The sequence below is a fragment of the Lipophrys pholis genome (assembly GCF_963383615.2).
Source record: "Lipophrys pholis genome assembly, chromosome: 18".
Lineage (NCBI taxonomy): Eukaryota > Metazoa > Chordata > Actinopteri > Blenniiformes > Blenniidae > Lipophrys > Lipophrys pholis.
This window is the reverse complement of record NC_137646.1, coordinates 10,717,900-10,745,289: the sequence shown is the minus strand read 5'-3', so window position 1 is coordinate 10,745,289 and position 27,390 is coordinate 10,717,900. Positions and strand designations below refer to the sequence as shown.

The window sequence follows — 27,390 nt, the reverse complement described above, 5'->3', positions numbered from 1 at the left end:
TCTAGTGTATATGTCTATTGTCTAGTGTATATGTCTATGGTCATCATGTCCTGTGTCTTCTTGGCCAATCCCGGTCTTTGTCTCCTGGCCCAATCAGAGTCTATGATTCTTGGCCCGAGGTTCTTCTCTTCACCACAAGGGGGCACTCCGTCTGGTCTCAGTCTTCTGGCAAAGGCACTCAAACTGTCCAATAATATAAACCTGTGGAAGCTACGCTAATGCCCTGGAATGATTGTCACAAACTAAATGGCTAAATAACACAGAGCTAAAGGCACAAGCTGACATAATTTAACATTGTCAATTTGTTTACAAATGTGCTTAGTAAGCTTTCAGTAGGTCCAGGAACTGTAAGGGTGGCGATGATATTTAGAAATTGATGTGAAGCTTCTGTGTATATATTGTTTTGTTTCATTTAAAAAAAAAAAAGTCATCGTTTTAGCTTGTTAAAGCCACTTTATTAAGTAACAAAAAGCAAACTGCAGGAGTGCTGCTTGGGTGTAGAAAAGTGTTCCTCAGTTTAGGGATCCAAGTGAAACTTATAAGAAATCTGAATCTGAGGCACTCAAGACGGTATAATTAAAACACCTTTATAAGTACTTGGCTAGTCTGATAAAAACATGCCTACGCTTCAAGGACAAAGTGTTTGTCAGTCAACTCTGCTCATTGATAACTAGGTAGGGAATTAGAGACTACAACTTGACAAAAGAAGAAACGGAGGCATTAAAATGGCGTCAGCGAACGAAAACATCCTAATTAAAAGAGCTGATAGAGGTGGAGCTGTGTGGGGCCGAGATGAATACATCACAGAGGCCATGAGACAGATTGATAACCGTGATTACTACAAACCTTTAGCGTCTAACCCAATTGAACAAATGAATGACGTAGGCGGATATTTGCATCACAATTCGTGACGTGGTATTTTGCTCCAGGATTCTGATTGGCTATCATGGCTTCACGCTTCTCGATACACTGCCCCCTACAGGTTTAGCATGTCATAGCAGCTCTAAACCAGGTGTATATGCGGGTCCATGTAAATGAAGATTTTTTTGAAGGTAGAGGGGGAAATGTTCGTTTGTAAAACCCTGTGTACATGTAAACGTGGCCTCAGACTAGCCAAGTACCAATAAAGGCGTTTTAATTATTACCCTCTTGAGTGCCTCAGATTTTTTTCTTATAAGTTTCACTCTAATCAGTGTTGAGGCACAAACAGACTCCTGGTAGTATCCAGTTGGATAAATGCATGCTGGTGTACAGATCTACCTCAAACACCAGCCCCACACCCATTGCATTCCTCCTCAAGGACGTGGTGTACACCGGTGTACGCATTGTGTTCTGCAAAATAAAAAATACACTGTCACACAAACAGTTGAGGAGAGACTGTAAAAAAAAAAGGAAACAGCATAGCATGAAGGTCCGTCTTGGTGTCCATACCTGTAACCTGAGGCGGTGAGCCTCTATCGGGATGACTTTGACAATGGGTAGTTCAACAACCAACACTTTGGGTTTACTCTTCATTAAGCATCCATTCTCCACATCCCAGTCTGCTCCCTCCAGATACAGACCAGACACGAAGCAGCCTGCAGGGCAGAAGACTGTCAGTGTTCAGACCTCAATTCTGATCATGCTGCATTTTATCAGTGTCTTTATATTACCCTGCTGGGGTTTCTCGCTGATCTCATCCTCACTGAGGTAGCTGGTCACTTCTGTGTAGAGTGTAGAAAGATCTAGAGGCCAACCGTTCTCCCTGCACGCCGCTTGAACCAGAGCAGTTAAGTAGGACTCTGGGATGTGGAGTCCTGGCAGCCACATAACTTTTGGCTCTCCGTGCTCCACCTGGTGGACACATTACATATCAGATATTGAATATGTGCTTAGCTAATTTGTTCTGTCACAGATTAATGCAGAAGGGTTATAGAGATTCCAGTGAGAAATTATTTACGCTGTACCAATCCTCACCCAGTAGCTGTACTGTTCATAACGCCTCTTCAAGTGGGTCACCCAGTTACCCAAAGACTTCAGAGTGTCTGGTGCCAGCTTCTTCCAAATAGCTGGAATCTGACTGTTGAAAAGGGTCGAGGCCACCTCTTCAAGCTCGCTGCTCATGCCCACTTCACCACTCAAAGCCTAGGGGGGACAAGAAGATGTGAACACATCCAAAGTGGAGGGGAACCAATAACCAACATGGCACAACACACGCAAGCTCAGTTTCCCATCATCTCATCTTACCTTCTGGAGCTCAGCAAGAGACAACTGCATGCAGACCAGGAGCTTGTTGAAGCGTTCCAGTTCTTGAAGCAGAACCACTGAGGTTGGAGAGATCTCTGTTCCAAACGTTTTACGGATCACATCCAAATCGAATAAATCGGGCAGCTTGTTCTGAATGTCCTTGGCCATCCGGCTGATGTACTCATCCCGACTGACGTTTCCACCTGATTCACCTGTATGTTTAAAGGCCAGTAGAGAAAAAAAAATCACTTGACAGCATTTGAAGGAAACGTCAACCATGAGGTAAAAGATATGGACGATGTCAAAACTGACCTGTCTGAGGCTGAAGGTCTATTAAGTGAGACCACATGTCTTTAACTGCATGTGTGTAGTATTCTATCTCAGCATTGGAGTGAAGACCCAGTACCTCAGGTGTATTTTCCAGCGGCAGGTTCTTAATCTCATCTGCAATATTGTAGAAAGTGAAACTGTGAGTGTCAGTGATGACAGAAAGCAGCATGAAAATAAGCCGTGACAGTTACTGACCAACATATGTTTCCATTGGTCCATATGGAGGGATCTTGTAATCAACATCTTGGTTGTTGAAGAAGTGGAACTGTCGAAAGGTGTAGAAAAGGAAGTCTCCAAAGTACTCATCCATGTAGACGTTCAGGATCCTGCGATCAAAGCTGTCTATTGCTCGCCCACCATACATCACCTAATCAAACAATATACAGGCAGATTAAACAACAGTCCTCACTGGCAGAACAGTTTATACAGATGACACACTACAGTTCACAGTATGGAATAAGTTTAGCCTTACCTCCCCAATGAGGTATTTTAGACTTCCCCAGGGTATGCTGCTTTCTCCTTGGTTGTGAGCCTTTGTCAGGTATGTGTTGAGGATTTCCATGGACACCTGTTGAGCACAGTTACAAAGTTTAAAACACTGAAATGGGAAATATGAGTGATATTTACACCTCAGTGTACACGTCTGACAGAAAACATTTCAAATACATTGTTAACTCCCTTGCCACTTACAAAGAAATCCGACTCGCTGAAGTCATATGAGACGTTCCAGCCAATCTTTCCATACTTGCGCCTCTCTTGCACCACTGAGTGGAAGAAAGCCAGAACGTACACAAGGCTGCGGAAGGCAGGATGTGGGCATCCAGTCAAAGCCTCACTGGAGATTTTAGAGTATATGGCTCTCATGTTCAGCTTTAGACCATTAGGAGGCTCTGTTACCACCTGTAAACATGAAAATAGAACAGCTTTAAAATCACAAAATTAAAGTGGTGTTTATACATGTTATTACACGTTCATCTTTAGTTTGACGCAGCTCAGACACTAAGATGTTCCAAAAGTAATCCTTCTGGATAGAATTTATGCATTGCCAAGAGCAGTGAGAGAACAAGTGAGCATCACCCTTCATCGATAAGCAACTAAAAATAGTTCATATGTGATCAGATAAATAAATAAATGAATAAAAATATTGAACACACTGCCAACTCAGTAGGTCTTGGCTGCCTTCTTGAAAAAAAGAAAAAAAAGATAAAGATGAATAGACAACATGTTTCACCTTTCGGGACTTTTGCAGAATGCCAATCGGGAAATCCTGAATTGGGTTCGTTGTAATCCACAGGCGGAAGTTAGGATGGGGTTTAGTGATCATCTCTAAAGCTTTCTCCAGTTCTTTTAGCCAGTTCACTAGCAGGTGGCAATTCTGTAGCATCAACCACTGACCATGAGCTGCTGCTGCCTTCAACAATTCTAAGGCCACCTTTATAGGATGCACAGGAGACAACACCTCAGCTTCTTCACATTTTACTGTATAATCATTTCATAGAATATGAGTCACATTCAATAGCAGTAGGGAAGAAAGATTTCGTACCTTTTCTTGGCCTTGGCCCATTGCAAGAAACTTGAAATTGCTTCTCCCAAGGCCTAACTTTTGTGCTAGTTTCATGATGTCGCCGGCTGGGTCAGAGCCAGGACTCAAAATGAAGACAATGGGGGAGAAACTTGTGCTCTCTTCATAGATTGCATCAAAGTTGATCACAGGGGGCAGTACATATCTGAGCATTAAAAACAAAAACAAAGAAAAGTTCAGGGATAGATTTCCTTCAGTTGAAACAATAATTAAAAAAAAAAAAAAAAAAAATAAAACTGAAAACAAAATGCATCTATATGCAAGATATGTAAAATGTGCTGATCATAGAAAGTTTAAATTGTACTGTATATTTAGAAAAAAGAAAGCCTCACTTCTCGCCCATGGTGACAGTGACATAGTCTGTCACAGCTCTGTAGACTCTATCAACACGAAAGCAGCGCAGCAGCAGCAGCTTCTGAAAGGTTGACAGGTCTTCCTTGAATTTTGAAGGAAAAGGAGTCTGTTCTGGTGCATCTAAGTCATACCACTGGGGAGAGATAACATAAGAACCGAAATCAGTTTTAGTTGATTAAGTGCCACTTCAGCAGTTTCTCAGGTTGTGATCACTTACAGACTTCCACTCAGCAGAATGACTTTCAATGTCATCAGGCAGTGAGCCAAACAGATCAGGAAAGAGCTCTGAAAGTTTCATTATGTCCTTCCAGCCGTGATTTGGAAGCCACTCACAGAGCTTTGTGCGTTGAGTTTTCTCCAGGGACATGTTACCTTTGCACATGAGAACATATCAAGTTATTGTTTGTATTTTTATTTTTGCCTCCACTGTAATTTGCTAAATATTAAAATTGTCTCACCTTTCATAAAGAATTCCAGTTCCTCTTGAGTTACCTTCTCTTGTGCCTGCTCAAGTTTGATTGTCATGGTGAAGGAAAAGAGCAGTTTGTGCCTTTCAAACAGCCCTAGAGATATGAAACCACAATGATTAAATATTTACATTGAATAAGCGTGTTTTGATTTGAACATTTTTCATTATTCGACATGAGTTGTTGTTTTTTCTCTACCTGTGCAACCATAGTTATAAACGTTGTACATCAAAGTTTTCATGATGTTCTCTAGCCTTTTGGGAAGGCTAGAGTCAGGCAGAGATTTTTGCAGTGAAAAGTTAAACACTCCGAGGTAGGAAGCCAGGGAGTATTGGTACATGGTGTTAACCAAAGCCATTTCTGTCAGCACAAAGAACAGGATAGCTCCACACTTGGCTGCAGGTCGGTATTTGTCTCTGAGTTTTTCAATGTCCTCTGATGTCTTTACAGCCAAATGAAGTTTCTCGAATACCTGAAGATGATCAAATCAAAAGGATTAGTGTTTGCAGTGAAATTGATTTCATTCCAAGATTTAATCAAGGCTTTCTCGAGTCAAACTGACCTCACTGGCTTTCAGTTTTGTTATTTCCAACGTGTCAAGAAGCTCTGTGTTATCCAGCATGTTGCCTGTAGATGAGGCTAGCTCTTGCAGCAAGGAGTCTCCAAGTTTTTTCAGAAGCTTTTTGTTGTTGCTTGTTTCCTGGATCAAACACTTATGCTGTTCCTCCAGCTCTTTCTTCTCAAACCCCATTATGACGCTCAACAGCTGGTCCTCCAAACCCTTCTGGGTCACTGCATGGAACATGAGCACATTAAACAGCTTGACACAAACTGACAACAGAACATAGTGTTTGAAAGATAAAAACAAAAGCTATATAACTGTCTTGTCAAAGGCTCCTACCAGTATAGTTAATGACGATGGATTTTCCAAAAACTGCTGGAGAATATTTGGGGTTAGCCAGTTTGGTGTTGAGGTACAGTTTGAAGTTGGAATCGTACTCCACTTCCTTGTCGCCCAGCATAACGACTTCTCGGCCCTCTGCTCCTTTCACATTTTTCTCCAGGACATTGTTAATCACTGGGTCAATGTTCTCGTTCACATCTTGGACTAGAAATGGGAAGCCATAGCTGATGGCCATCTCCAGATGCTTCAGGAAGTCTGGATCGTTGAAAGATGAAATCTGGGACACAGTGGTTGATCAAATTGTAAGGGCTGCATGTCAAGAATATTTAATATTTAACATTCATAATATATAAATGTCTCCCTTTTTGTACCTTGAGGTTATTGTTTTCCTCTTTGGTCTTAATCCAGTTGAGGGCTTGTTGCTGTGGGTCAATACACAGTGGAAAGCGGCTCCCCCTGGTCGTGAGAATCCCATTCTGTACAGAGAGTTCATCTGCAGGCAAACCCTCTGAGTTCCATCTGTCGCAAAGATTACATTTTGCATGCGTGTCAACATACTGACAAATCTATATTTGTTTTTTTTAAATAACACAAACATATTATAGGCTAAATGTCTTACGTAGAGATTTTTGTTTGTAATTAAATTCAAATCGTACTCACCTGCTGATTTCTACCTCATCAGAAAGAAGGTGTTCCACTTTGAAAGGCTGACTCAAAGGGATGCCTCTTTCCTTCACATCCTGGCTCCATGTGTTGTACACCATTTCATTCCTGAAGTCCCAGCTGAAGGCCCCCTCATAACTGAGGAAAGCAGCACAGATCAGACAGTCACCCACGAGACGCACACGCTGCAGCTTCAACTCCTCAAGATCCTTGGTCCACCTGAGTTGGGAACAAAAAAAGGTGCAGACAGATAATGAGTGAAACAATCTTCTGAAGGAGCTGGCGAGACCTTTAGTGGCAAGTTTGTCTTTCAAAACCTCACCGTTCATTCTCAGAGCTCAGACCAGTGATAAGTTTGTCAGCAGCTACAAGCCTTCTCTCCATGAGCTCAGCTTCTTCTTGGAGCAACCGTTTCTCCTCAAAAGCTCTTTTGTACTTGTCTCCGAGAGCCTGCAATTCGTTCTGGAGATGAGTGCGCTCACGTTGAATGCGCTCCAGTCCGCGCTTACTCAGGAAGAAGTTCTTCTCGAGGCGGGCCACCTTGAGAAATAGATCAACATGGCTATATGACATGTCTGTTCAACTAGAGAGGGTGTAATAGCACTTTTAACATTTACCTTTTCTCTCTTGGGCTTGATTTGCTTCGCAACCTCATAGTAACCCATGACTGCATCTACAAACTTGAGCATTCCTGCACCCGCCTTGCTGATGGCTTGCATCTCCAGAAGGCTTATGTGGAGGTTCTTGAGGAAGCCTAGACAGGAAGTGCAATGAAAACAGCAATGAACTATTGTAAATACCTCTAACCTGAGAGGAACATTTCTATAGTTATTTACAGTTTGTGAGTTGGGGCTGCACAGTGACACAGTGGTTAACACACTCGCCTCATAGTGAAAAGACCATGGGTTCAAATAGTGGCCGGGGCCTTTCTGTGTTTGCATGTTTTCCCTGTGTGTGTATCCTATTACCCTGAACAGGATATTAAGCAGCATAGAAGATGGCTGGATGGGTGGAGGGATTGCAGGTCTCTCACCTTTGACTTTCTTGACCTGGGTGTAATTGATAGAGTCAAAATCCATGTCTATCAATGTACGGAGGAAGTTAACTTCGGACATCATCCCCTTGGCTGACTGCCAACTGATTTCTGTGTAGCCACGAAGCACAAGGATGCACTCGCACACTACTTGCACTTGTTTGGGTGGCTTGGCAAAAGATCTGTTCAAAGAGTCAGGGGAAGAAGGTGAACAAGACAGACGAGGGTGAGTGGACGAATTCACCAGTGACTTAAATTTGCTTTTTTAAATTGGGCAAGTTAAGACATGGATGACCGTCACTGATTGGTGCTTCATCAAACTTTCTAGAGTAATCCTTATACATTATCTAAGGTTATATCCCTAATTTTTCAAATTTTCAACATCTATTTCAACATCTGAGTGAACATTGAGGCCATGAAGGGGCGTGTACCGGATCTCAGTGACGTCAGATTTTTCCAGGCCTTTCAGAGCATTGCGAGCGGCCGCTAACGCTGGAAGACCTTCAGCCAGGGCACTCTCAGCTTCTGTCTTCTCTACAGCAATGACTTTGTTCTGTTCTTTAATCTCTTTGGCTTTGTCTTCTGCCAGATTCTTTTTCTCCTCCGCTGGAAGAAAATGAAACCGAGAGTTCACACTTGTGTTTGCTTTCAGAGAGCTAAAACGTACACAATGTGCATTATGATTGTGAGCTGGAAGAGGCAGGTGCACACTGACCAACGCTTGTATTTGTAGAAATTTCCTCCAGCAGGGCTTCACATGCTGTAGACTTTTCAGCGAGGATGATTTTCTGATCTGCCAGCGTCACATTCATTTCAGTGAGTTTCTCAGTGGCTTCCTTTAGTTTATCTAAGCCTCCTTCGAGACGCTTGCACTGAGCTGGAATTAAAAAAAGAGAAAAAGTCAAGAGTCTTTGTAAAAATCACAAATATTTTTAGCACAGCACACATGGCACCAGTCAAATACTTTCAGCACAGATGCAGAATTTAAAGCATGTTTTATCTTCTTACCCATGGTATATTGTTCCTTTTCCTTCAGGAGGTTACAATAGGTACTAATGAGGTCCAAATAATTCTTTGGAGTGACATAATTGCAACGTCTGAGCTTTTGATGGAATAGCTTGCTGTAGTCACCCACAGACTGATGGACCATGCATACATGCTCAATAACTGCAACGGAATGTTCTTCAGGGATCATTGGATTTTCACCTGTACCAAACAAAAAGACATTACTTTTAGAATTTGAAATATTCTACCTTATATAATTTTCAAAACAATGTAATCGAAATTGAAGACTCAAAAATGTCTGACAACAAAAGTTGAGATAAGAAAATCATTTCAAAAAGCATGTGTCTTTACAGACCGAGAAAAGACTGAGCCACAGCAAGTAGTGCCTGTGGAGGCCAAGGAAAAAACCAGTCTATCACAGTGTTATTCATCAGTCCTGAGAAAGAAAAAAAGTACAGTCAGTGACAAAACATCGAAGATTATATAAAATTAATTAATTGACCAAGACTTATCCACCTGGAAAGTTCCTGCAGCGTGTCCTCAGGGTGTCTCCCACAGGAGACATTCCTAAAACAATGTGTAGATTGTTGGCACACTTGTTTACAAAGTACTGCCACACACTGTCTTTAGAAGGACCGGCTCCCATCCTAAGAGCCTCATCACGGAGCTGGTTAAGAATTGGTTCCTTCTCCTCATCAGGGAACAAAGCAGGAACAATGCCTGTAAGGAGAGAGTGACGTTTTTGAAGCTATAACTTTTAAGAAAATGCATCTGAGTGAGAGCCACAAGACCGGTATCCTACCTGAGGTGAGCATGTTGTTAATAAGTTCCAAGAAGCCTTCCTCAGCAACATGAGCATCAGTAAACAGGAACACAGTCTTTTTGTTTTCAATGCCAAGCTTCAAGTACAGTTCCTTAATGTCATCACGTAAGTCATTTTCATTGTACCCTCTGCTCAATGTTATCTCAAACACCTGGAATGGACAGGAAATATAATTATCAGATGCTGAAAAATTCATTCATGAAAACATTTTACTATATTTTTAGAATAGTTTCCGTCTATTTTCTACTATTTTATGAAAAGGCAAAGTGTCACTGAACAATCATGTGTTTCACAACCTCACAGCCAGCTGCAAAGGCCGCAAGCTTGGTGAGGGACTGCTTCCCAGAGCCCCCGACACCAACAAGCAGTGCGTGGCCTCGATCAATGCGGATTATGCGGTGTATACATGTTAGATGTCCCAAAGCATCATCAAACAGGACCAGGTCCATCCTTGATTTGTTTTCATTGTATTCCTCCAATATTTCCTAAAGAAGGACAAAAGTCAATATAGATGACTCATTATAAACATTTACTATATGAAAGTAGCATCTTATTCTAAAATAAACAGACTGAGACCTGGATCGTAACTAGTGGCTCAGTTAATATCAGGGCAATACCTGAAAGAGGGCCTTTGAGGCATCGTAGTCTTGTATGTCATCATAAACCCTCGAATCAGCTTCTTGAAGTGCTGAGTCGTAATCTCCAAAAAGTATTGGGTCTTTCATGACCGCTTCCTGGTCTGATGGGAAATGCTCAAGAATTAAATTCTTGATGTGACCTTGGACCTGGGGGAGAGAATGGTCTCCATTACTAATTCCAGTTGAAGTAACAATTGCACACATTGTGTTTGTCCCACGCTTTCAATATGAAGCAAGATCATGAATTACCAAAGCTTTGTCAGTTTCATCAATGAGCCTGTCATGGAAGATTCTCAGGCATTCATTTCTCCACACACGAACAAACTGGCTGACAGTCAGATATCTGTTGAGTACAAACCAGAAAAATCAGAGAAAGCAAACTAATTTAGAAGCACAGTCTTCCGAGTGAATCTACTACTGCATATTAGACCTTTCAGGCTTGGTGAGCACAAGTCCACTGTAAACTCTTGACAGGTCCCTCAGGTTGAAAATGTAGTGAAACTTGGATGGCGTTGGGGGCAGATCTTTGACGATCATGTTGTATAGTTCCAGTGTGCAGGAGGTGACCTGATCACAAACCGTTTGTATGGCCTCTTGAAATGGCTGAAAAAAATACAAACATTTATTCATCAAGATGTCCAACATTTGAATCTGTTGTGATGACTTTGGGAAAGGTACACTTACTCTGACATGACCTCTGATAATGGAAGCGTAGATATGGTGAAGAGACTCCATTGTTGGGAAAGGCATGCTGAAGACGCTGAACAGTGAGGTGAAGCGAGTATCCACCGCATTTCGTCCTCCTCCTGCTTTACCCATGGCAGCAATGAAGCCAAGATCATTGAGTGTTTTGTATTTAAGTTCTTTTTCTCTGTCATATAAGCCCCCTCGGTCCAACAGCAGCTTCAACAGTGCAATCGGCTGTTGTGTGCCGTAACTATCCACCTGTAAAAAGATCTCAATCATTCAAGTACTACCATGCCTCAGCTATGGAAGATAAGTTTTGGCTGAGAGCTTTGAACAGGTACATTACCTTTGGCATATTCATGTCATCTATAAAGATCAATAGTCTTTTCCCCGGAGGAGGACCATAGGTCTCCTTGGCCTTTTTCTCCACATTGGTCTCCAGATTTCTTTGCAGGTCCATTGAAGTTGTTCTGGATGAAAAGTTGATGGTCAAAGTAATCTGAAAAGAAAATAAGTATGACTGAATGAAAATAACATTAGGAATAGACATATTTGCATTGTAAGATACTAAACGTACTGTGGTGTCTGCGTCAACATTCTTCAGGAAGTTATGAATGGTGGCAGTCTTAGAGGTCCCAGACTCTCCAACCAGTAGCACTGGCCTCTTTATCTTCACCATCTGTTCCAGGATCCAGCTGGCTCTTGTGGTGTCAACAGTTGGCACTAAAGCAAAAAAAATTGAAGACAAAAGGTTTTCATCTTTGTACATGTATTCATGATTGTTATATGTCCTCGATTCACCATACGTCAAGAAAATACCTAAGATATCGGTGAATTTCCTTTCAGGGTCATGAATGTATTTGGCGACCAGAGAACTCCAGGGAACCCACTTCTCTTGTGTCCCATCAAAGTGGAAATCATACAGAGTTGGGAGGTATCCTGTCAGAATGCAATTATTTATCATTAAAAGTCCTATACTCTTGAAGAATGTACTTGAAAAAGTAACATTTCCATAGTGAATCATATTTGCACTACTGTAAGACAACTTATTGCATTTTACCTGGTATCTCTCCTGGTTCAGCCAGGGTATTCTCATCATACACTGGGGGGAGGCAGGAAAGCTTTTTTAAGAGCTTGTCAAAGTGGATCCTGCCACTCTCTAGCAATGTAGCACCAAGTGAGCAGCACAAAGCTTCAAGAAAGTAACCCTCCAGGACTTCAGCTCTGTTGCTCTTCTGCTCCAGCAGTGCATCCAGTGTAAAGCACAACTGAGTCACCTGCACATAAATCAGAGTGTACAGTTCAATTAAATACCCTTCACATAAAACTGTATATCTATTTCCATCAATTATCTTTCCCTAAATACAAAATTCAAACACTGAGACGTACCATATTTAGATCTGTCTGAGGGACAACAGTCTTCAGTTTCTGGCCCTGTTTGCCATCAACAATACCATCCACAATCATATCAATAGAGCTGTGCACATATTTATCAAACAGCCTGTTGAGTTCTTCTTGTTCCTGGAAGAGGTAAAGCAAACAAAAAAAAAAAGAAAAAAGACTTTGTTAAGATATTATCAAACTATAAGCAACTACAAAGACTAAAATCATGATCCCACATACTTCGACAGGCCTGGTGTGCAGCCATTTCTTCCAGTATGGTGTATAGCGCAGATTTTTGGGGTCAACAAAAACCATTCCACAGCGCGAAACAGTAGCCGGGGAAGCATACTGAAGGTCACCAACCTGTAGCAGTAAATATTTACAATGAGCTCTGAAAGTTGCATAAATTAATGAGTATCATGAGAAATGTGTTTTTTTCAAATTCTGACAAACCTCAAACAGCAGCGCACAGTGATTCTGCAAACGGATTCGTTCACCATTCGCTAAAGTGAGGAGCTTGTTATCATCCATTACCGAGTTCATATTCTCCACCCAGAGAGCATCCACGTCCCCGTCAAACAGGATGTACCTGGGAGACAAAGACATTTTTCTACAGAAATTCTTTGCTACTTTTCCTCATGTTTCTCTGGACTACATTGCTCGTAATTTAGTTTCAATCAAATGACTGAGTTGAGCTTCTCGTGAATGTTCTACCTCCGCTCTTGTTTCTTTGTCGGCCTGTTGATGTCACGGAAGATGTTTGACAAGATCCCATCGGTCCAGTCTCGAGTGGCAGGATCCAGAACACCATATAGCTCAATCACACTCATTGCTTTAGCATTCAATGGATATAGCTTAGTGTGTAATCCCAACCTGAAGACGAGATAGAATGAAATGTAGTAACATCCACAATAATAAAACAAACTTAGGAAAGTGGGGTTATTGACACTAACTTGGTCTGAGCTTCACACAATGTGCTGATCACAACCGATTTCCCTCCTCCTGTCGGGCCCACAATCATAGTGGTGTGTCTGGTCATCATGGTCTCATACAACTGCACCACTTTATCAACCTGAAACCACAAACAGAGCATAGTAATATTATGATATAATGATAGTAACATAAGTAATAAATACTTCATTGGGCAACATATCTCTTGTCAGTAAACATCAGTTGTCATGACTCTACAATTGTAGTCAAGGTGTAAAATGTAAGATTCTGATGCAAGACCTGGTTAGGAAGTGTGAGATATTTATTCCCTTCCAGGACGTCTTCTACAGCTTCATTGAAGTTAGGATAGCGAACACGGGGGCAATCCAGCCCAGGGAACAGGTCTGAGATCAGCCCAAGGAACAGAGGGACATCCTCAAACACAAACTTGGGCTGGTTCATGTCCCTGAGGGCGCGCATCAACACCACATCCTGAACAAAGCAAATGATGGTAAGGTGGTTAATGAAAGATAGAAAACTGCCAATGTCCAATGGGTTCAAAGTGGAAAATATATTCTCACATGACATGAGGTTGTGTGACGGTGCTTTACCAAGACACAATTGTTACTGAACACTTTGTGTATTCTCCATAATTGGTTCAACTTTAACCAGAGGGATTATAAATAATTCTAGTTTTCAATTTGCTGGAGATGTAAATACAATATAAAAAGTTTCCTTTCAGTCTTTACCTCACTGAGGTCTGATGAGCCTCTCTTCAGCTCTCCTGCCATCACTAAAACAGATTTAAGTGCTCGCAGGCCAAAGTCATAATGAGACTGTTTGGACAGCTGCTCACGAGCTAATTTATACAAAACTGTCATCTTCTTTGCCAACGCCTGAGAAGGAGAAAAACACAGATCTTATGAATTTACAAATTTGGAATATCTGTAATCAGCATTTGAAAACATCAGAAAAATGACCAAGACATGGCATAAGAAATGATCTTTGAATCTCCAACACAAATATAAAATATTGTGAAAACACAAGTATATGGCTCTCTATGCAGAGCTCTTGTTTGTTGTTGTTTGCAAGTGCGTACCTTGGCCATGAGAAAACCCTCGGAAAGGAGCATAATCTCACAAATTGTCTGAAGGTCCGGCACAATGACCACCACTGGCCTGAAAAGGGCTTTGACTGATTCTGGCAGCTCTGTGCGTCCTGCATAACCAGGGTTCATTGTGATGAAAATCCCAATGCGCTCATCCAGGCGGATATCCTGGCCTTCAAACTGATGGGCATGGTAAAAAATACATTGTTTAAGCAAACATTTGAAAACAGCTCCTTCAATATATCAGAAACAAATTGTATAATAATCTTCAAATGCTGTGGCATAACAACAACAGACATACCTGGAATCGTTCCTGATGTAGAGTGAGTGCATTGCGGATCGTTTGAATTTGGGAGGAGATGACAGATAACACTGAAGCGTCGATACGATTAAATTCATCAAAGCATCCCCAAGCTCCGCACTGGGCAAGGCCAGAGAGAATTTTACCCACAGCCTACAAACACAGAGAGGGCAGGGATGTTTAAAGTGTCAGCATGAGCAGCAAAGCATTGCACTATGTCACAGGGTAAGGGTTATGGGAAACAATTTCTTTTTCTTTTGCTATTCCTTTCGAAACTCGTCAGTTCTTTCAGTGCCTTACCAAGTAGTCCATGCCCTCACCGCAGTTTGTAACCACACAGAGCAGACCTAAGGCCTTAGCCAGGTCTTTGGTGGACTCTGTCTTTCCTGTACCAGCCGGTCCAGCAAGAGAAACCCCCAAGTGCATGGACAGGGCCTGCATTAAACACACACACACACACACACACACACACACACACACACACACACTTAGAAAAACATTCTGTGGCCTGGGATCACAAACAAAACTCTTTGGATGTCAAGTTTGCCGACGTAAAGCCGGAAAGCATCTCAGACCTGTGTGATCGTGAGGTAAATTCGGTCCGTCAGTGGAGTGATGACCAATCGACCATTTAAGCCCATGTATTCATAACCATAAGGAAATGATGTGCCGCACTGATGCACAAAGAGGTCATCTGGTTTCCGTTCCCAATAAAATCTCAGTTGTCTTTCCCACTGAAATTCTCCTGCATCCATTATGCTGAAAAGATACAAGTTTATTTTATTATTACATCAAAATTAAACATGCCGTCATTTGTAAGTAGAAGAAGGTATAGTCAGTAAATGTTACCTATTTTGGACAAAGCTATCCACAATGTCTCTTGCATGGACATCAATGATAAGCACAGTGTTGATCTTCCGTCTGTCATTTTTGTTCATGGGCTGAGCAATGCGCGTCACCAGCTCATTGATCTGCTGGTGCATCTTTTCAGCATATTTCTTCATTGCATGCTTGTCTCCTTTCTTCCCATTATTGAACCTTTCCTCCACCTCCCAGGTCCACCACACCTGACTCGCAGCCAGTACCACCATGCCCTGGTACAGGAACATCCAATCCACCCTGAGAAACATGAGAAGGACAATTTTACTGTCAACTTGCCGTGGCCCATTCGCACACAGACACATAGGAACAAAGCTTTTACACACACCTGCTCCTGTCCTCACAATAGTGAAATATTGCTTCTTTGGTGATGCGCCAGTTAGTCCTCCTCATCTCCAGAAGCACCCCCATCATCCACTCCTCCACTTTACCCTGGACTGGGACTGGTTCTCTCAGCTCCATCACTTCACCCTCAGCTGACACCATTGCTCCAACCACCAACTCCCCGTTGGGTTCGGCATCAAATCGCAGAGATGCTATGTTGTCATACATCTGATGGAAGAAAAACAGTACACACTTAAAAACACACACATACAAGATATATTTGATACATAATTTTCTACTTTATTTCACTTTATGAGCACGTACCTTGATCATGTGTTCCTGGACACAAGTAGGGTCATTACTCCCTAAAATACTGAGTAGTTCATCATCAGAAATGAAGAAGAAACGAGGAAACGCATTCCGCTTGAAGTCCAGGTACTCATTAAGACTCTTCTGGCACTTCTCAAGACCGTCGCTTAGGGCCTGCAGATCTGTTAGCCGGTTTGAGACCAAGCAACATTGCTTCATGTTTGGGTTATTCATTGTGCTCTTCATTAGCTACACAAAAAAACCCAAAAGAGACGACATCATTTTCACATCCACAGAAACAGAAAATGAATTGAACAGGGTTAACATTGTAGTAACACTCACGTCTTCAAATTTTTGGTTGATGCTGTCAAACTTCTTTGCTTCCTCAGGTAACTGCGAGCAGATGTCTCCACCAATAAATATGCTCCCCAAGTACATCCATTTTTGTTGTACCACCAACCATGTCTGTGCCAAATACATTTTCTTTGTAAAGAGTTTGTTCATGAACTAAACATAAGTAGGAAGCAAAGTTGACTCGCTCTCACTGACCTCGACAGTCTCACTAATTAGAGACAGATCCTTTTGTAATTGCTGAATGGTGCCAAGGAAGGGTCTGACAAAACGACTGCCAGCCATGCTTTGCAAGCTCAGGATGTCATTGTCCACATTCAGCAAGATCTCATCTACAGCACCCAGAATGGAACCACATTTCTGGGTGCCTTGAACATATGAAACCAGACTGAACTTCATATTTTCCCAGGTCTCTTCCACCGTCTTCACTCCCTGTAGGCACACATACAAACTTAAATGACAACATATAATACAAACATTGTTGGTACTGATATACTGATACAAGTTATGGTCAATGCCCATTTCAGATAAATCTTGCCTTTTCGATACTGAGCTCCTTTACGGCAGATGTAACAATGTCCCTGATGGCGTCTGCATATTTGTACAGTTCCATGGCAAAAATGAGTTCCAGGGTGAATGTGTCTGAGTTCATGGAAAAGCTTTTTCCAGTTATTTCAATGAGCTCCTTCCAGTGCCTAAAGCATAGAAACATTTGGTTATATTTTACAGATTATACCAATACCTTGACTTCCTTGGTGAAAACACATTTTCAATACTACTGTGGTACAGCTCGACTGATACAAATCAATCTTCAAACCTGTCTCTAAGAGCTTCATTCTTCAGGTCCAGCAATAAAGATAGAGAATCCCTGAACTCTTTCATACGTCCATCTAGAAATAAGGCAATGGGCAAGGCTCGCACATCTTTAGGCAGCTGCCTCAATCTTTTGATGAAACCTTCAACACCATCCTGCAACACTTGAATGTCTAAATTGATCCATAAGGTCTGTGACCACTCTGTCTTTGCATCCTGAAAAACACAATTCAAATAAAAACTAAGTCAAGCAAGCTTTTTGGTATGTTGTAAGATGCTATTCTAATCTTCACTGGATAACAATCCCAACCCACCTTCTGATCTCTATATATGTCGTATATCTGCTTAAATGCCTTCATGTCCTTTTGAGCGCTTGTAATCTCTGGGAAGGAAGTAATAGGAAGGTCCAAAAGCTTTTCTGCATAAGTTAGTTCCTGTTGTGCTGTCACCATCTTTTCAAGATCTGCCTCATATTTTCCCATAATTGTCAGTCCTGAAGACAAAAAAAAGAACTGAGTTTCTCCACTACATTTCAACATTTCACATGCAATATGCTTTTGTTATGGATACAGCAACTTCAGCATCTGAATGTACAAATACCTTTTTCCAAATCGTCTCCCACAGCTACAGGGCCATGCATGTTAAAGCGCTCATGAAATACAGACAATTCTTGCTTGAAGTCTTCAAGGTTTTTCTTAGACGTCTTTCAGAAGAACGTATGAAAGGAAGGTAGAAATGATAGTTATGTTCTTTGATATTCAAAAAAACATTTTGTTAAATAAATTTGTATAGAATTGATGTTTACCACAGTAAACGATTTCTTGACGTCTTTCAGACTGTGATCCACTTGTCTGGATTCTGTCAACAGATCCTTCCACATCTGCTCAAAATTGGCCAAGAGCTCCAATTCATCCTCTTCAACCTTGACAACATGAAACAGAGGCTCAACACTGGAAGTCATATCAACCTTCAAGACAACAATTCAACAATAGACATATCGTACCTCCACTTTGTACATGGCCAGGGTCCTATATATTTCTTTAACGCTGAGGAATCTCATCTCCACTTCAAAAGACATATCCCTGGTAGCAGAGATGGTACTCAGAACAGACTTCAAGGCTTCTAAATTGTCAGGGCTCTGTTTCAGGGCCTTTGTGAGTTGCTGTTGTGAACATAAGAAAAACACATTTATAAGACTTCTTTTTTTTTAAATGACAACAGTGAAATCAGTCTATGAAGAAAGTAGCATGATACAGCACCATGAGCTCAGCTCTCAAGTTGAAGAGATCCTCTTTGGCAGGCTTGTTAAGAAAACCCCCAAGTGAATTGATCCAGCACTCAGCAGTCTGCCACACTGTGACAATCAGAGGCTCGAGGTTTAGACGGATGATGAACTCGTTCCTAAAATGAGGCTCCAACATCACTTCCTGTTGAATGCTGGTGAAAAACTGCAGCTTGTCGTCATACATGACACAGGATGGATTCTTTCCGGCAAACTTTTCATTGTCTAAGGTTACGTCTTTTTCCCAAAGAGTCCGGTAGCGTTCCCACTGGTGAAGGTACCGATCCACAGAGAGGAGCAAGTGCTGTGTGTTCTGGGACACGCTCTTGATACTTTCATTTATGTGAGGATGCTGAAGCACGTCGCTACAGAAGGTGAATGTCACAAACTCATCCTCATCACCAAAACGTACTGGAGGACACTCGATGCATGTCCCATGCTTCCAACGCACAAATTGCTTTAAATCAAACAGTAACATAGTTAAGTCAGTGTCAGTAACACATTAAAAGCAAGAGTTCCATATAGATTCTTTTAGTGAAGAAGTTCGGATGCCCAACCTTGGTGCTTTCCACACAGTCTCTGACACAGTGCATGATCATTGAGTGGACGTCGCTGCTTTTAGGCTGTAACACAACCTTAGGGGCAGACAGAACGACATCAACTTGAAAAAGAGCAGTACTTCCCATCAGTGCCATGTTCAAGGTTTGAACATTCCTGAAAGCAAAAATCAACCAAGAAAAAAAGGACACATCAGAAAAATACAGGTATTACAACTCATTCCAAAGTAAATGACTTAATATGTAGGGTCATTACCTCAGCACCATCTTCAAAAGGGAGTCTAGCACTTTACGTTGCCAGTGCGCATAATAGTCTGCCATACACTTAGCTTTGCCACTGCTGGTTCCCATTACCAATCTTTCTAGATTGGAGATGACTCCAATGTCATTATAGCGACTGACAAGCAAATTCACTGTCTTGATCCTCTCTCGCTCAATATGCTCACAGAACTCCTGGACACCTTGAAAGAAACATACAACAACATACAACAAGTTGAATGAGATGATTGAAGGTTTTTTTCCCGAGGAATTATATTCAATAAAAACCAGTATCCATCCAGTATTTGTACCTGGCAGGTTGTTTGATTTATCTGGAGATGGAATTTTCATTAAATTGGCGGTTTCCATTGCTTGAAGGCTGGAATCAATTTCCTTTTCAATGCTATGAATACGATTGGAAATAGTCTCAAGCTTGGAGACAGCCTGAAGAGCTTCGCTGATGAAGTTGCAGCCTTCTCAAACGAGACACAAATATTAAGATTTCAGTTATGAAACATCAGATGATGACACTCGCATGTGATAACGCAAACATATCTGTCAGCACTGTACCAAAGGTTTGCCAGTTGATTTTTTTGCATCCATTATTCAGCTCAGTCTGCACAGCTTTGATGTGTGGAGCAAGCATTGTGAGATGTGCTCCACTTAGGCTGCTAATGACGGAGTTGTACCTGCTGGCAATTCTTTTCAGATCACTCAAGTATCTACAACCAAAAAATGGAAAAAGATCATGTCAGAGATCACATCAAATTTGAGTTTAAGGTTTGGTCTCCACCCAAAATACATACAGGAGTAAAAATCCTCACCTGTCAAAACCGTGCTCTTGCTCAGCGACAGATTCAGCCAGTTCAGGAACAGAGAAACCCAGTTTTATAAGGCCATTTGTTTCTGAAATGATTTGTCTGATCATCAGGGGAAAATTCACAACGTATCGCAAATTCCTCCGTGGGCTTTGCTTAGCTGATAGGACCCCCTTTATGTCAGTAAAAAAATAAAAATTTTAAATTAAGGTGCAGAACATCACCGGAATACCATTTACAGTTTAGTAATGTGTGAAAAATATATACCACTTCATCCTGGATTGGATTTTCACTGGCAGTAATGGCCAACGGGGGTTTTTCCAACAGCAGTGGCAGGTTGCGTTCTGTCTCAGTGAACCAGCACTCGTACGTTTCTTTCTTATATTTCTTCAGCCGAACTGTCAATTCCATATACTTGTCGTTGGCCTTTGCAAAATACAGGAAAAGTCTTTCAATATTGATGACATGTATACCAACCCATAAAACTTTGATAAGATGAAATAACTCACAACTTTGGTCCGTTCACTGCCTAGTCCCTCTGGTTCTTCCCGGAAGAGAAAGAGGGTTTGCTTGACATCGTGGACAAGCGATTGGACCCACAAGATGGCTCCTGTCACAGGCGGCACAATCTTACTCAGTGGTGGATTATTCTTCTCTTTCTCAAAAATGTTAGTTATCGCGTCGACCTACAGCAATGAAGAAAAAAATGTCCTTATACCAGCCAATGTTAAAGACTCAAAGGAAAAAAATGGGTGCAGCAGCTACAAGAAATGAACAAATAGGCCTGTAGATGCATAGCATAACAAGGTAACTTCTAGTTTTGTGTTGTTTAATCTGTGGGGTGATCTGGTGTATCGAGGCCATATAGAATACATTGAATTACAGATAGATACAATCAATTTCAATGAAGCATTGGAATTAGGTTCATCAACCAAGTGTGTACACATCATTTCCCACTGTCAGACACAATCTTCACTTCACACATTGACAGTTTCAGGTTATTGACTTCAAATTCAAATAGCAAATACTCCTTTTTGATTTTACAGTACCTCTTCCAAATACTGGTCGAGGACGTCATCTAACTTTTTCATCAAAAGACTCTTGATACCCTCTCTGGGGTAGATGCGTTGGAAATGTATCAGTATTTTAAAGGTAGCAGATGAAGACTTCAGAGTCTCACAAGTCTCATCAATTAAGCTCATGATTACGTTGTCGAAAGCCTAAGGAGACACAAGAAATGAATCAAGAATCAGCTGAAAGAATATAGAACTTACTATGTATGGGTACATAGGTGCAACAGACATTTGAAAATGACAAAATTGAGATATTTCACTGCGGAATCATTGTTCTAAGATATTGAAATGTACATTTCAATAGAATTAAATAACTTATACCCACCAAGACTGAGGTGTTAAAGTCTTGAATGATCATTTTCCAGCTGCTCATCTTTAAGATGTTGAAAGGGTTAAATGTGATCTGTTGAAAAGGTGAAGCCAGATCGTTCACTCTGGCCACAACAGCACCAAACAGCTCTACCTTAGCAGTTATACGTTTTGGCACTGGGCCAAAGACGTCCGCAAACCCCTCCAAAATCTGCAAGACAAATTTAATAGGACTCTTCAAACAAACTGAACATCATTTTCCAAAGTCCCAGATGCACTTACTTTGTGAATGGTCAATAATTCTGACTTTTCATTGCACTGACCTGAAGGACATTGCACAGGTCCTGGCAGACAGATGTCGCGTAATCAGTCGTCTCAAACAATCGCTTGCAGTCGAATTCCCAACGTCGATCCCAGCCCAGTTTTTCAACATCAGCATTCACAATAAAGTAGGAGGTTTTCCATTGCTTCAGAAGCTGCTCAGCCTCATAAACTTGGGATCTGGCCTCCTTCTGATTCCTGTTCCAGATGCAACACATTATCAAATTACAATGAAACACCAAAATCAAATGCTTGAATGTTGAATCCTGGCCGAATATAACCCATCATTCCATAATAGCTACTGAATATTAATGTTTAGCAGAAACATGGGGTATCCACGTGCATCCACACATACTTGAAGAGGGTATGGACGTCAATTGTTCGGGCCACACAGTCACACAGCTGCCAGGCAATACGCTCCATCAGAGAGACCATATGGTCACCACGTTGAAAGTGGTAGGAAGACATCCACACCAGTTGCAGGTTCTCCATCAGATGTTGGTTGGTCTTCTGGATCCTTCCCAAGTTTACACCATTAGCCAGAGCCTACAAAACACAAGTGGGAACATTTAGAGGGGTGAAGGGGAAGATATCGCAGTATTTCTGTCTTCACTCTGAAGACTAAACAAAACTGACAGCAAAAGGTTGTTAAGTACCAAGTATTGCTGAGCAGTCTGGTATTTCTGAGGAGACAATACATTGAATATTCTTCAGTGGTATAGCATTTATAGAAAATTATATCTCACCATGAAGTATGTCTTCAATGTATTGAGATTTTGAAAGGTATAATGTGCCTCCAATCGGTAACTGTTGAGTTCAGCGACTGTTTCGTTCAGGGTGTAAACGGTGATTAAATCAGCTTTGGTCATCACCTCCAGGATCTTCTTCACCACAGGCTGTTCCAGCTGCTCACTCAGAATTTTCAGAGTACAAGCACGATCCTGCCAAAGCTCGAGCTCTGCTAATGGACCAGGCGCCTGGAGTAGAAAGGAAAATTACTTTTCTCTTGGTCTATCACCGACTTTTATGCTTTCTCCCATCAGATCATTTCCGTTGATAACAATAGGTTTTTAATTTATTCATCATATTTCAGCAATGTAGCATAAACTATGGATGCCATGAACTTGACCTGAAAGTTCTTCCATTGAGTTTTATTTAATTTTTTTCAAACAATACTTCTAATCTTATCCAGGTCGAACCCACAATAGAAAATTCTCAAACCTGTGGTTGTTTTTTCTGCTGCTCCTCCATAACAGTTGTAATCATAGTCTGCCAATTCCTCACACACTGCTTCAACTTCTTAACCATCTCTGGATTCGCAAGCAAGACGTCCACATCTTGCTTCAAGTCCAGTTCAGGAATGTCCAAGGAAATCTCTTCTGCTAAAAAACAAGCTCAGTTTGTACACATTATCGTGACTTCAATGTTTTTGAGACACATGTTATTCTGTAACATCCCCATCGTGTTCCAAGAACAGTGACAGCTATTCACATATAGCTGTCACTATGCGGCCGATCAAATTAAAATATGAGGGGGTTGCTGAAAAAGCCAAAGGGTTTTCAGTATTTCTTTTTTCTAAGGTTTATACAATGGCAAAACCTGGAAATGAAAACTGATACATTTTTTGGTATAATTAATAAAACAAACCCTGAGCCTGAAGACGTTGAAGAGTTGTGTGGACAACTCCCATAAACTTGGTCATCTTGTTGAGCAAATCACGTGAAGCAGTAGGTTCTTCATTTGGCTTCTCTGAACTCTCCTTTTCACCTTCAGCATCGAGTACCCCCGGAGAAAAATAATCCTTGTTTTGCTGACCTTCTGCACTTTGTACCATCTGAGCGATTATGGGATAATAGACCTGACAAGAGACAGTAAAATATGCAGTTGTTGGAGTTTGGTAACAACCTTTCTGTAAATGTAATGCTAAAGTTCAGTCTGGCTGATGGAGGTTGCACTTGGTTAATGCATTTTTTTTTTTTTTTAATGAACTTACATGGAGAAGTGTATCATATGGCACCTCAAGGGGTTGACCACTGTGTACGTCAATCTCCAATGGCCTTGGCATCGTCGTATTGGCCTCACTCATATTTACTGGTTCACTTATCGGCTCTCTGAAATCACAACAGATAATCGCTATTTATTTACGAACAAGTAAGCAGTTTAAAAAGTTGAATAGTTTAAGTTGGTGAAGGTTTTAAAGAGGTATCGGCTGAAGAATTTAGAAAAACGTTCCCTATCCATTAACATGTAAAAAAAAAAGAGTTTAAATATTTCATAAGGTCAAAAATATATTAAATACTTTCAACATGAGATGTTAAGAATTTCTTTAAAAAAAAAAATTGTACGCACATTTTCATACCTGAATTGTTCAAATAGATTCGACTGCAGGAGTGGTAAGTAAACAAATGCAAATAATTCTCAGAATATATCTGTAATTACCTGTGTGAAACTCAGTGAAAATTATTTAAAGACGACTTAGCTGGTCACTTCAATGGCAGCAGGTTATCCTTGTAGTGTCACAATATCTGCACCTTTGAGATATTTGTGTATGATCTGGTCACAAACAGAAAAAGCTCAAAATTTAATGTGTTTCTCTTTTTAAACTGAATCTCCAGAGCTCTAAACAGACTATTTCCTTCAATGTGATGTTGAAATCAAATCATATATAGACAAAGTTCCTTTGATCATCTGATGACGATGATGCCATATATCATCAACCTTTAATCTGACTTGCTTCTCCTGGTACACGCCCCCAAATGTCTTCCTCACTCACCACACCATAACACGGCTAGCAGGCTAGCAGGTGAACGTTGACTGACTGGCTCTATTCTGCTGTACATATACAACCAGCCCACCTGATAGCAGTATGGAGCAACAGTGAAGCACACAGGATTCCCCAGAGGTTCATTAAAGCTGAGGGAGCTGGAAAACCCATGGCCAGCTCTGGTAATGGCACATATTGGCCTGTAGCACAATGCTAACAGTCAGCTACCTCGTTTTAAAGTGATAAAACCCAACAAAAACAAGGACTAAACTTCACGAAAACATGGCGAAAATAAAGCTAAAAGTACAAACAATAACTTGGGTACAGTACTTTTCATTATTTCAAGCAGTATGCGCATTTTTAAGAGTATGTTTTCACAGGCCTTTCAGCCACGTTACCTGCAGTGAAGGAATTACCCACAATGCTTTGCCACATCAACCCTGCAATAGAACTGAAGTTGCACAAATACAACAGTAGATGGCAGCGTTCCGCCTTTTAGATGGATTTAATCCAGACCTTCTTAACTATGTTACACAGGCAAGCTTTTTTCATAATTACACTTATTCCATGGTGCAGACAGGAACCAGCGTTAAACTTGTAACAGTAGATTTCATCCACAATACACACCTGAGACGGTTCAGTTCAGGTGAATGTTTCAAGTGAACTGGCATCAAATCAGTTGGTCCATGTGCTTCAAAGCTTTTTGCTTTTAAATTCTTTCAGGTTCAGCTTTCTATCAAAACGATGAAAATCTGAATCAACTTTTAATTTCACTACTTTTTTGCAAACAAAATCAAAATAAGGAGGTAATCTTCAGGAGCTAAAGAGCCACAAGGTTGTCCAGAGCGCGGGGTTGCACATCCCTGGTGTCGTGCTAAAGAGCATTTGGTTCAGTTACAGGTAGAACTGCATGACCTCTGACAAATCCCAAATCTTAATCCCCGTCCAAATCTTCACTCATGGAGTTACACATTGTGTATCAGCTGCCTTGACTCTCATATCCAAATCATGCTCGAAAACCCAGATAATCTTCACCTCAACAATCTGGCAGCATTACACATGGATTATATCTCCAGTGGGAGCACCAAGCAACTCACATGAGGTATAAAAGAAAGATGCAGTATCACGTCTTTGCCACTAGATGGTGGTGTCCATCAACCCCAGTGCTGATCTGGTGGTTCTGGCTTCATTGTTTTTCCTTCCTCATCAGATCCAGACCACCAAGGACATGTTCAATCTGCCTGCTTACAGTCTATAAACTCTCCAGTCACTTTTAAATCTGCATTTTGTGGAAGGACCTTTCACATCTGCCTCTACACCACAGGTCTGCAACCTTCACGACCAAAACAGGTGATTTAACGACGTTCCGCCAAATAAAACACACCTGTAGCCACAAAACACAGCCCATAAAGCATTTTATATGAAGTTTTATTATACATACAAAAACCATAGCTGAGGTTGTATTTATGAAGTTTGAACTATGCAAATTAGAACCATTTTTACAGTTTTATTTTGTTTCTTTTTCTCCCCTTTCTTTTGAGTTGGTTAAACTATTTTAGCTATTATATGCATTTGAACAATTTGGCCATTTTTAGCCTTTTTAAGTAGTTAAACTGTTATTCTAGCTTCAGTAGAACTACTAGCTCGAACAGCCATTTCAGCTCTTTAGAACATTTGAGGTTTTTTACCTTTTCCCTTGCTTTTTCTGAAGTTTCAACGTCCTCTTTTGGTTTTAGAAATTTCAGTTTGACCTTAAATCTAGCAACAGCTTATTATTTCTTTGATGCATGCTAGCATGAGAAACAAGCTCATTTCATATGTTGTATTACTTTTATTAGCATATCATTGGTGCGCCATAGTAAAATCTCTCGTTGATTTGATTTGATTTGATTTATTTATTTAAATAAAAAGACAATTTCAGTATAACACACATTTGACTCGTTCGAAAAGGGATAGGAAGAAGCCTAGCCTTATCAAGTCCTACTCTTATTCTTCACCCATTGGCAAATCCAAAAGCCAATAAAATGACAGGCAATACAAAAGAAAACAAAAAACTACTCCAATGGAGCTATTTATGAAAACAAACAAAAAAGAACAAAATGAACAAGTCCCATTAACATCTGTGAGATTTTCATTCTCCTTCTTCATTTCTGTATTTGTCAAAGATATATCTTTTGTACATTTTTTAAATTGCATTATAATCATACTTTGTTTAATTGTGTTGTCAAGACCATTCCACAAAACCAGCCCACAAATGGAAATACACCTAGTTTTTAATTTGGTCCGAGCATAATTCTGTTTCAAGTTTAGTTCCCTCTAAAGTTAGAACCCCCCCCACTCTGTCTTTCAACATTTTTTGTATGTTTACAGGTAGCAGTTTATTTATTGCTTTGTATATTATTTGTGCAGTCTTAAATTCTACCAGATCCCCAAACTGTAAGGTGTGTAGTTATAAAAACATTATACAGGTGTGTTCATAATACCCTACATTATTTATTGTATGATTGGCTCTTTGTTGTATTGTGCTTAGTGAATGTAAGGTGGTTTTATAGGTATTGCCTCATACTTCCACACAGTAATTAAAATATGGTAACACCACACCAGTGTACAATACAGTTTAAGGGGATCTCTCCTGTTGGCTCGCATCTCCCCTCCGAGATGCAGCCTCACCATCATTTTTCCCTCCATTTAGTACCATGTAGTTTCATTGATACTTAAGAACAATAGCCTGTTGATGTGTAAACAAGGAAGTGACTGCAAACTGGAGCCAGAGTCCATTGTGATTGGCGCAGAGTTAAAACTACACTCTGTTAATGACACTAATATTTCAGATTTTTCACTCACCGTTGTGTATTTTTCTCCTCCGGGATCCCCTTCGGCATCTCTTGCCAAATGCAT

At 40.8% G+C, this 27,390-nt stretch overlaps 1 protein-coding gene across 1 annotated transcript; it reads right to left on the bottom strand.

Moving 5' to 3' along the window:
• Window positions 1-437: 437 nt before the first annotated feature.
• Window positions 438-27,390, bottom strand: LOC308123938 (dynein axonemal heavy chain 10-like; the record flags this gene model as incomplete). Its single annotated transcript, XM_080486686.1, has 72 exons — window positions 438-1,332; window positions 1,432-1,577; window positions 1,653-1,833; window positions 1,957-2,124; window positions 2,227-2,438; window positions 2,539-2,670; window positions 2,752-2,923; window positions 3,029-3,124; window positions 3,247-3,456; window positions 3,788-3,988; window positions 4,100-4,283; window positions 4,471-4,625; window positions 4,710-4,864; window positions 4,951-5,055; window positions 5,158-5,431; window positions 5,522-5,751; window positions 5,861-6,140; window positions 6,235-6,382; window positions 6,524-6,745; window positions 6,849-7,066; window positions 7,144-7,280; window positions 7,560-7,741; window positions 7,991-8,165; window positions 8,275-8,436; window positions 8,568-8,765; window positions 8,920-9,000; window positions 9,081-9,284; window positions 9,367-9,538; window positions 9,684-9,872; window positions 10,005-10,172; window positions 10,275-10,368; window positions 10,456-10,628; window positions 10,710-10,970; window positions 11,059-11,211; window positions 11,290-11,435; window positions 11,532-11,651; window positions 11,773-11,989; window positions 12,102-12,233; window positions 12,336-12,458; window positions 12,549-12,684; window positions 12,810-12,968; window positions 13,049-13,167; window positions 13,326-13,517; window positions 13,775-13,921; window positions 14,125-14,313; window positions 14,435-14,587; window positions 14,735-14,869; window positions 15,010-15,193; window positions 15,284-15,553; window positions 15,642-15,865; window positions 15,962-16,195; window positions 16,289-16,411; window positions 16,496-16,729; window positions 16,836-16,992; window positions 17,115-17,326; window positions 17,425-17,603; window positions 17,711-17,813; window positions 17,916-18,032; window positions 18,114-18,272; window positions 18,370-18,849; window positions 18,950-19,106; window positions 19,206-19,410; window positions 19,519-19,680; window positions 19,778-19,929; window positions 20,032-20,198; window positions 20,293-20,451; window positions 20,535-20,711; window positions 21,075-21,245; window positions 21,562-21,618; window positions 21,731-21,926; window positions 22,084-22,274; window positions 27,337-27,390. The coding sequence occupies 72 exons, from the start codon at window positions 27,388-27,390 to the stop codon at window positions 1,186-1,188; spliced, it is 12,477 nt and encodes a 4,158-aa protein (XP_080342812.1). The 3' UTR covers window positions 438-1,185.